Source organism: Aphidius gifuensis, linkage group LG2, assembly GCF_014905175.1.
Source record: "Aphidius gifuensis isolate YNYX2018 linkage group LG2, ASM1490517v1, whole genome shotgun sequence".
In the NCBI taxonomy this organism is placed as follows: Eukaryota; Metazoa; Arthropoda; class Insecta; order Hymenoptera; family Braconidae; genus Aphidius; species Aphidius gifuensis.
In genome coordinates, this window is record NC_057789.1 from 8,701,871 (window position 1) to 8,712,529 (window position 10,659).

Sequence of the window (10,659 nt, forward strand, 5' to 3'; positions counted from 1 at the left end):
AATTTGATAGCTGTCCGTTGACATGACATTTGTGCTAATGTACCGGCCGTCTTAAATAACAAAATTTGACAAGTGACCACGTGCGTTATAACCACAAAAATATTAAACAAATAAATAACAATTTATTAAATTAATTTTAAAGAGTACAAAAAAAAGATTTTAAATAATTTAAATTGATGAGTAAAAAATGGATCCATGTGGTGTATGTTCTAATAAAGAATTTTATCTTGCTGATGGACATTATTTTTGTTTCGAATGTAATACACAACAAGAGGTAAATAATATAAACGAATTATTGCTTAAATAATATATTAATTAATGATATTTTTAATAGAAACGTGAAGAAGTTAATGTCTACGTTTTTGATCCAAGTGTAAGAGCAAAAAAAAAACGTATAAAAAAACCACAAATAGTAAATAAAAATGAAATTGAACTAAGTGGTTGGACAAGTTGGGAACAATATAATTATATACTTTATAATTTAACACAAGATATATTGGCTATAACAAATGTTGATATTAAAATAACAGTATTACAATTATGGGCAACATATTTAGGCAAAATTCAAGTTGCATTTATGTCAAGAAAAACAAGTAAAAAAGAGCTACCAAAACTTTCACGTAACTATAAAAAAAAGTATAGTATTTATGATAATTTTATGTTTTTTTATATTGACAATATTATTTATATATAATTCATAATGATATTTATTTATAGAGATTGTCAAATAATATATAAATATGAAGGTAAAAAAGGAAGAAAACGTAAACGTTCACATTCAGTTGCATCATCGAAAAGTTGTGGTTCATCATTGACATCTAGTGAAGCAACTGGAATTAATTTCACTGATCGTGTACGACAATTAAAAAGAGACAAGGTAAATTAGTTTTTTTTTTTAAATAATAACTACACATAATGAATAAATAAATTAATAATAATTTAAAATAATCAACAGAAAGCATTTTATCTTAATGAATATGAAAAAAGAAGTGACTCTGGAACAGACATAACAAGTATTACAAATATAACACTATCAAGTTATCATTCAAATGCAAGTAAATTAAAAAAAAAAGATAAAATTAATTTATATCGTCGTTTTAATAAAATTTCAATTGAACGTGAAAAAAAAAATAATGAAAAAATAAAAACTATTAAAAGTAAAAAAATTAAAAGTGATAAAATTGATAAATTAATATTAAAATCACAAAATATAGCTGAACCAGATTGTCTTGGTTTAACAAAATTATGGGGAATATTATATATTGCATTAAGAATACATGATTCAGATATACATTTAAGTGATTTATTGCGATTACATAATGAAGGACATTTAAAATATAAACAATTACATAATAAAAATGAACAAGAGCCAGAAAAAAAAATAACAAATAATACAGAATTATCATATCAATCATTAATTGATACATCATCAAAGTTAATTAAATTTTTAGGTGTTTCACAAATACCATCACCAAATTTAATAACATTAATTAAAAGATATTGCATTGAACTTCAATTACCAAGTAAATTTTTTATTACATTAATTAATTTGAATAATAATTATTTCTAATTTATTAAAAATTAATTTTCTTTTTTTAACAGATGGTATTGGAATTTATGCTGAACGTATATTATCAAAATCACCACCAATATTTACAGTTAAAAAAAAAACAATGTATACAACATTTCCAAATTATGAAGCTAAAGCAATGGCAATTATAATAACAATTTTAAAAATATTATTTGGTCTTGATGGTGTCACAGAAATCGAAATGAGTCGTGTTGTTGATAAAATTAATACGTAAGTAAATTTCGATTGTCATTTATTTTCTATTTTGTTTTATTATATATTATAGTTTAAATTAAATAAATTTAAAGTCAAAATTATGAATAAATGTAATTTGGATGATGCATCAACATCATCATCATGTATTGTAATGGTTCTTGGAGGTTTGTCAAATGACAATGATGTTAATATCATGGAAAAAGTATCAGGTTGTATTAAAGCAGCATTAAAAGCATATGATGCATTGATTAATAATAAAAATAGTGATGAAGCTGTTGTTGATGCAATATGGTGGTTAGAAAATGATGAATTTTTTAATTGTGGCTATGGTTCATTTGCAAATAATGAAAATATTATTGAAATGGATGCAAGTATAATAAATGGAACAAAATTTAAATCAGGCACTGTATTATCTGTTAGAAATATTGAACATCCAATTTTAATTGCTAAAAAAGTCATGGATAATTTACCAAATTGCATTGTTACTAATGAAATTATTAAAAATTGGAATAGAAATATTTTATTAACACCTGGTAACATGATTGCAAATTATTCAAATGATAATATTGATGTAATTGATTCAAATCCTGGATGTGTTGTTTGGGATGGTATTAATATGTCAGCTGGTACAAGCAGTGGTGGTAGAAATAAAAAATATCCAGGAACAGTATCATGTACAATTGGTTCTAGTATATTTGCAACACAATCAGCATCATGTATTTTAACTGGTGCAAGTGATGAATTATATAAAACAACATTAGCACGTGATGTTGTTGATGATATTACAGAAAATGGAAATTGTTGTAATATTGTTTTACAGGAATTCATTGATAATACAAGTAAAAAATATAATATTAATATTGGAGGAATTGTATTGCAATCAAATGGTTGTCACAGTGTTTATTTTACATCTTCATTTATGCCTTATGCAATAATACAAGATGATTTAATTGAATATGGATGGAAATCCGGTGATACAAGATATGAAAAAATTCAAAATTACATGAAAAATTCATCTTGTTATTGCGAATATTAATGTATTTCTAATAATTATTATCATGTGTAAATTTTAATAATAATTGTTATTTGTATTTTTATAGAGCTGCTGAAGAACGAGGCAACAATGATAGACTATTTAATTTTTGTGAATGGCAAAGATACATTGAATGTCGTAAAACAATAATAATGTCACAACATTATCCAACGAAATTTAGATATTATCCAAAAACACCAACTGAAAATAGTGATTTATATGTAAATTATTTAAAAGAATTTAAACCAATTGATGAAAATACAAAATTAAATGATGATTTAGATGATAATGATGATTATAATGATGGTTATGATCACAATGATACACAAAATTATAATAATACAATATTTAAAAATAAAATAAATAGAGATTTAGCTCAAACAATTGATCAAATGACAAACGCCATGAAAGATGAAGTTAATAGATTGATTGAACAATCACCAATAATAAATGATAATATAAAATTTGATTTTTCATTAACACCATTGTATTCTTATCTTGAAAAATTAAAAAATAATACTGATATTGATATACCAGGTTTTTTAAGACTTGATTTAACTTCATCTAAAATTGGCTATATCACAAATCCAGATATGTAAGTATAAATATTTGTTAATTAATTAATTTAAATATATTAATTTGTTTTTAATTTATTTATAGGTTTAAAGAACATGCTGCTGACAATGGATTTGATTTGATAATTGTTAAATCATCAGCAAATTATGTTGAAAAAATTGTACCAACGTGGGATGGTTGTACTGGTAATTTACTCATAAAAACACCAGAAATATTTAACAAAGATGTGCCAGTTGTATTATCAACAATTGAAGAAAATAATGAGATAATAATTAATAGCTTAAAAAATGATGATCATTTAACGTATTTTCATTCGAAAAATTATGGTAAATTATATATTGATAAAAGAAAACAAAAAGTTTATCGAAATATGTGTAAAGCTGATGAGAAAAAATTGAGTAGAAAAAAAATCGAAAAAAATGCAATTGATGATTTTGGATTTGGTCTAGTTAAACCAAATGGTGATTTGTATGTTCCTGATGGTGACAGTGATTCATCAGATTCATCTGACAATGATGATAGTAATGATAATGATGATAAAAATGAAAAAATATTACTATCGAAATTTGAAAGGCTAAATATTGATGGAACAATTTGTAAATTATATACAAATAATAAATTAGATAAATCATCAAAAGTATCATATGAAAGAAATAAATTATGTGATTGTTTAATGTGTGAAAATTGTTCAGATGAAGATGATGAAATAGTTGATGATAATATTGATAAACAAAATGAAATAATTGATGATCATGATGAAAATCAAAATGACAATGAAGTAATTGATGATTATAGTGAAAATCAACATGAAATAGTTGATGATAATAATGAAAATCAACATGAAATAATTGATAATAATAATGAAATAATTAATATTGAAAAAGATAACGAAATAATTCATATAGATGATGAAAATGACAAAGAAATAATTGATATTGACGATGAAAATGATGATGATGAAATAATTCCTATTGATGTTGATGATAATCATTCTGATTCTGAACAAGAAATATTAATATTATCTGAATCAATAAATGATAAAAATAAATTAAAACAAGAAATAATGTTTATACCATATAAAGATTTTTGGCTAAGACGTGTTTCTGATTGGCGACTAATGACAAATCCAAAATTTACAGATATTAAATTAGATTTACCATTTAACTATCGTTGGTTATTAACTGAATGTTCAAAAATTATAAATATCGATGAAAAATTATTGTTTCATGAAATTTGTCGTGTTGAAAGTTATTTTGCTGATGTGTTGTCTGTTGATGTTGGTGATGGTCCAAAAAATAATAATAAAAATAAAAGTACAAAATTCGATCAGTCGACTGATTATAATAGAGCATCTATTAAAAAATTATGGTTAAATTAATTATGTATCTGTTGAATGATGACAGAAATATATATAATTTTTAAATGTTTGATGAAAAATAAAGAAAAAATAATTTTAATTAGATGAAAATAATTACTATTTTATTTATTATTTATAATTTATAAAACAAGCTTCCTTATACTGCAATGTTTTATTGCAATTCTATCGATATTTTTTTTTTTTTTTGGTTTATAATAAATATTGAAGAAAAAAAAAAATTTTTAAGTGAAAAAAAAATTAATAAGGTATTTTTGAAACCGTAAACAATAAAAAATTAAAATCACTTATTTCTAAAAGCACCACAAATTAAAAAAAAAAAAACATTTAAAAATCCTAAAAATTCTTATATTGTATCAATTAATGAATATAACTTTTTTGAATTTGAAGTGTAAAATATGATTCTATATTTTATATTAATTTAATAATAATTAAACGATTGCACTTAAAACGATATTTTCAGCAATTATCATTACAAATTTAATAAGATTCAACCAATTGATGAATGCATCTAGATTACAAGTGCTGAAAAGAAAAAAAAAAAACAATCTCACAATTTAAAAAAAAAATAAAAATAAATCTGTGAAAGATTTGGTAATTTTAATCTTTTTTAACTTTCATTCCCATACGACTATTGTCAAAAAAACAAAAAAAAATTTATGATGAATTTAAAATCTCAACGGGATGTTTTTCTCAATATGTAGACAAGATGGTAGACAATATATTTTTCTCATACCAAGAAGATTTTACACTACCTTCTATCGACTCTATCCCTTCCACGCATGACTTTCCTACCTGGCACTAGCCTACTGCACTTCAGAGTCCAGTTTTTAGCAGCTACTTGCATTAGTACGGCAATCGTTGACTTTGTGTTATCATTTTGTTATCCAGTGCTAATATCGATAAGTGAATTTATTAAATTGATTGTAAAAAATTTCAATACTGTATTCACATATTTTTAAACTTAAACTTTGAATAAATTTGAAAAAAAAAAAGTAATTATGAAAATATTATATAAACAATTAATAACTTAATTTTTGATTTTTCTTTTTTTTTAAATTAAATTGGTGGTGCTTGAATAAAAAAAAATAACTTAAAATATACTTTAAAAATACTTTTTTTGTTGCTATTAATAAATTTGTGCTATTCAAATTCAGCTTATATAAATATGACTCAATGTCATCAGGTTTTGCAAAATACAAAATCGCCCAACAATAATTTAAATTTATCATCATTATACTGTTAATATTTATATATAGGTATTTTTTTTTTATTAGAAGGACTCAATAATGTCAAGTACAAAAAAAATCCGTCTTGTTCAGGAAGAACAACAGTTTTCTGATGATGTTGACCAAAAGATGGATTTTATCAACTCCCTGGATCATTATTCATTAGAAAAAATATTTATGCTGCTGCCAATATGTGACAGGATAAACATGCAAAAAGGTAATTATTGGAATTCTAATTCTTTTAATATATATTAATGTTTTGTATTTTTTTTTTTCCTTTTAGTTTGTACCAAATGGAGAGAAGTCTGTAAACTAGCTTGGTATGACATTAAAAAATACAAATGTAGCTCTACAATTGGTCGTGCATATAATGACCAGTTGCTGACACAATTATATGTTGAACACTTAATATTAAATTGTGGTACTCATTTACAAGAATTAATTCTTTCAAAAATTTGCACCTCAAGTATCATGCCAATCATCGGTGAACACTGCAAAAATTTAACAAGACTTGAATTTGTGTTTAACGAGAGTTTGCCACTCAATAAATATGACTATATTCAAGCTTTCACAAAGTTGGATAAAATGAAATTTATTAAAATTCATGTTATTAATCTGGTAGTTGAACAGACAACGAAATTAAAATCTGAAATACTCAGTAGTCTGCCAGAAGAAATTAATGAAATTCATGTAATTTTTGATAAAAATAACTGGTTAAAAACTCCATGCTTTTTTGTAAGTACTTGTATATATTAATAATGAATTCTATAAATCAAAAAAATGCATTAGCATTGATCTCAAATTATTAAAAATAATTTTTATTATTTTTTTAGGACTTAGAAAAATTTAAAAGTCTCCATAGTTTGACATTGAGTGGCTGCAATGTCGACAAAATTATCCAACAAATATCAGAAAAAGTAACACTCGTTTATCTGAATTTTGAAAATTCTTCGATTCCCCGTCGATTGTTTTACAGGAATGTTGGTATTTTCAACAAGCTTGTAAATTTAGAGCATATACATCTTTTCGAGGGTTTTTATACATATATAAGATCTCTGAATGACGATAGGAATATTTTTAATACACGCACAAATTTAAGATATTTCAATCTGTCAACTTCGAGTACTAGTGGACTTCCGGTTTTTATTAAAAACTGGGAAAACCATAATAACTTGGAATATCTCACTATTGCTTGGGTTATAAATTATAACTCAGCGTGCAAGATTGTCAAATATTGCGATAATTTGAAAAGCTTATCGTTTAAGATAAAGATATCAGATAAGGCTCTGCAAAAATTTACCGAATTAAAAAATCTCGAGTGTTTAAAATTGTGTTTTTTGAAAAAGATCAGTAACAAATCTGTACTTGAAATATCAAACAATTGTAAAAAACTTAAACATCTGGAAATTCCACATAACTGTAAAATGTTATATTCTGTTAAAACTTATGATGATGAAGATGATGATGATACTGATACTGATATTGATACTGAAGATGATACTGAAAATTATGATGATGATGGTAATCCAGTTCCTCGTGTAACCGTTTTTGATGAGTTATCAAAATTAGAATATCTCGAATCTTTAAATGTGTCAAGAGTGCATAAATTTACTGATAGTAGTATTATTGCTGTTGCTAATAACTGTAAAAATCTCAAGTATTTGAATATATCTAATTGCAGCTATATTACTGAAGAAGGTCTTGATGCCATAACCAGTTTGGAATTATTACAAAAATTATATGTCAGCAATCTTAAAAGTGTTACAAACAGTTTTATAATTAAATTGAAAGGTTTAACATTTTTAGAAGCAAACAAGTGCGAAAATATCACTGATTCTGGTATCATTCAATTTATTAAAAACTGTCCAAATCTTGAACAACTTTATGTCTGGAACACTTTTATGACAATAGATACAGTTATCGCTGCTGACCAGGAAACCAAAAATCGTATAAATCATATTATTTTGTACATACACCTTTGTGGTTGGAGGATAGAAAAATCTTGTAGGCCATCAATTAAATCTAAATGGCTGGTTATAAATTATATTTAAAAAAAAACACTTTTATAGTAAAACCAGATAGCTACATTGTGTTCAAATTTTTTACTACTGATGTTTTTGGAAAATAAAAAATTTCATTTTTTCACAATTAGTAAATATTGTATAGTATAGTAATTGAATATATTTTACAAATTGATAGTTTTAAAACTATTAATTAATAAACCCTGTTATATATTCCTTAATAAAAAATCAATAAATAAAGCTTGAAAAATAATTTTAAGATTCACATTCTAATGTTATATTTCGGAAAAAAAATAGAAAAAAAAATTATGGATACATATACATAATATCTTACACACGCGATTTTTAAAAGCAGAAACTTCGAAGTATCTCTGCCGGAATTCAAACCTCGATCATTTTTTTTTTTTTTGCAGAAAAAATGGATTTTCATAGTAAGATCATTTTTTATAATTATCGGAAGAAAAAAAAATTATCTCAGAATAAAAAAAAATAAAATATAAATTAATAGATAAAAAATCAATAAATTAAATAAAAAAAGAGAATTTTATTTTTTTTTTAAATTCAAATTTGGTTTAAAATCATAAATGTAAATAACAACTTTTCTAATTTTTTCGTATATCATTTATCAATTTTACTTTTTTTATTTATTTATTAAATTTAAATTGAATTTGATCATCTCATAATTTTTTATTGTATGAAAAAAAAAAAAAAAAATAAACTTAAAATCAAAATATTAGTGTGTCAGCCGGTTCGCCGGAGTTTAGAAAATTTTAAATTTTCAACAGGGAACGCGTTCGTTACTAGTTTTTTTTTTAGATAAAAAAACTCAGCTATTATTCGATGTATATATAAAAACCAAGCCTACATGAGTAAATAATTAATATAGCACATCAATTTAGGATATAAATTTATCATTATCATAAAGATATAGAAACAAAGAAATAATAAAACAATTTTAATTTTTATTGCAATGCTAGAGTTTATTATTGGAGTATATCTAAATTATTGAAAAGCTATTGCTGGATTGATTGAGATATTGACTTGAAAAATTGTCACTCAGTAAACAATGATTTATTTGGAAAATAATTTTTTTTTTTGTCAATCATTGTTACGGCAGGCTGTGTGTGTGTATTAAAAAATCTGCCATGAACAGTAGCTCGGTCATACAATGAAAATTATTATTATTTTAACAAAAAAGATAAGTAAAACAAAATAAAAAAATTATGTTCAATTTTTGTTTAATGAAATTTAAAAATAAGTATATACTATCGTGTGATCTCGGTATCAATATAATTTTTGATAGAAATCATTGTTTTGTTGTTAACGAACAAGAGCGAAAATTAGAAACTTGCAACATTTCTGTATTATTTCATGGCATAAACTCATATACAATTATAATAATTTAATGAATAGATATAATTATGATAATTTAATTAAGTATTGATTTGATCTGTTTAAGGGACGAGCTAACAATTCATGTAAATTAATAGTTTATGTATTAATTTAATTAAATTAACTTTAAATAAAAAAACTGTATAGTCATCGTGTTAATTTATTGTATTATTTTTTAAATACTTCGAATTTATAAAAACATCAGATTTAAATTATCATTTGATTATATTGTGAAGATTACTAGTATAATATAATGTACTCCGCTTCTTTAAATTCGAAGAGTAAAATTATTGTTCCATGAAATTTGTCGTGTTGAAAGTTATTTTGCTGATGTGTTGTCTGTTGATGTTGGTGATGGTCCAAAAAATAATAATAAAAATAAAAGTACAAAATTCGATCAATCAACTGATAATAATAGAGGATCTATTAAAAAATTATGGCTAATTTAATTATGCACCTGTTGAATGATGACAGAAATATATATAATTTTTAAATGTTTGATGAAAAATAAAGAAAAAATAATTTTAATTAAATGAAAATAATTACTCTTTTATTGATTATTTATAATTTATAAAACAAGCTTCCTTATACTGCAATGTTTTATTGCAATTCTATCGATATTTTTTTTTTTTTTTGGTTTATAATAAATATTGAAGAAAAAAAAAATTTTTTAAGTGAAAAAAAAATTAATAAGGTATTTTTGAAACCGTAAACAATAAAAAATTAAAATCACTTATTTCTAAAAGCACCACAAATTAAAAAAAAAAAAACATTTAAAAATCCTAAAAATTCTTATATTGTATCAATTAATGAATATAACTTTTTTGAATATGAAGTGTAAAATATGATTCTATATTTTATATTAATTTAATAATAATTAAACGATTGCACTTAAAACGATATTTTCACGATAAAAGAACGATAAAAAAACCTGGGAGATGACTGTGGAAATTATGAAAGATTTAGTAATTTTAATCTTTTCTAACCTTCATTCCTATACGACAATTGTCAGAAAAGATTCACGTTGAATTTAAAATCTCAACGGGATGTTTTTCTTAATAGACAACATGGTAGGCAATATATGCTAAGCAAGAGGAATTTACAATACTAAGCGACGGTGCGTCAGTTTGGTTCCAAAATGTTCCAATCAGATCCGAGCTGGACTTTATCCCTTCCTTCCAAGACTTTTTCACTTGTAGGATCAGCTACTAAACTCCAAAGTGCAGTTTTCAGCAGCCACTTGCTTT

The 10,659-nt window shown here is 23.8% G+C and overlaps 1 protein-coding gene across 1 annotated transcript; it reads left to right on the forward strand.

The window, feature by feature from the left end:
* Positions 1-111: 111 nt before the first annotated feature.
* LOC122848994 (TATA box-binding protein-associated factor RNA polymerase I subunit B) lies at positions 112-4,857 on the forward strand. Its single transcript, XM_044147497.1, has 7 exons — positions 112-274; positions 335-636; positions 718-877; positions 956-1,523; positions 1,603-1,801; positions 2,887-3,414; positions 3,480-4,857. The coding sequence occupies exons 1-7, from the start codon at positions 188-190 to the stop codon at positions 4,771-4,773; spliced, it is 3,138 nt and encodes a 1,045-aa protein (XP_044003432.1). The 5' UTR covers positions 112-187; the 3' UTR covers positions 4,774-4,857.
* Positions 4,858-10,659: the final 5,802 nt, after the last annotated feature.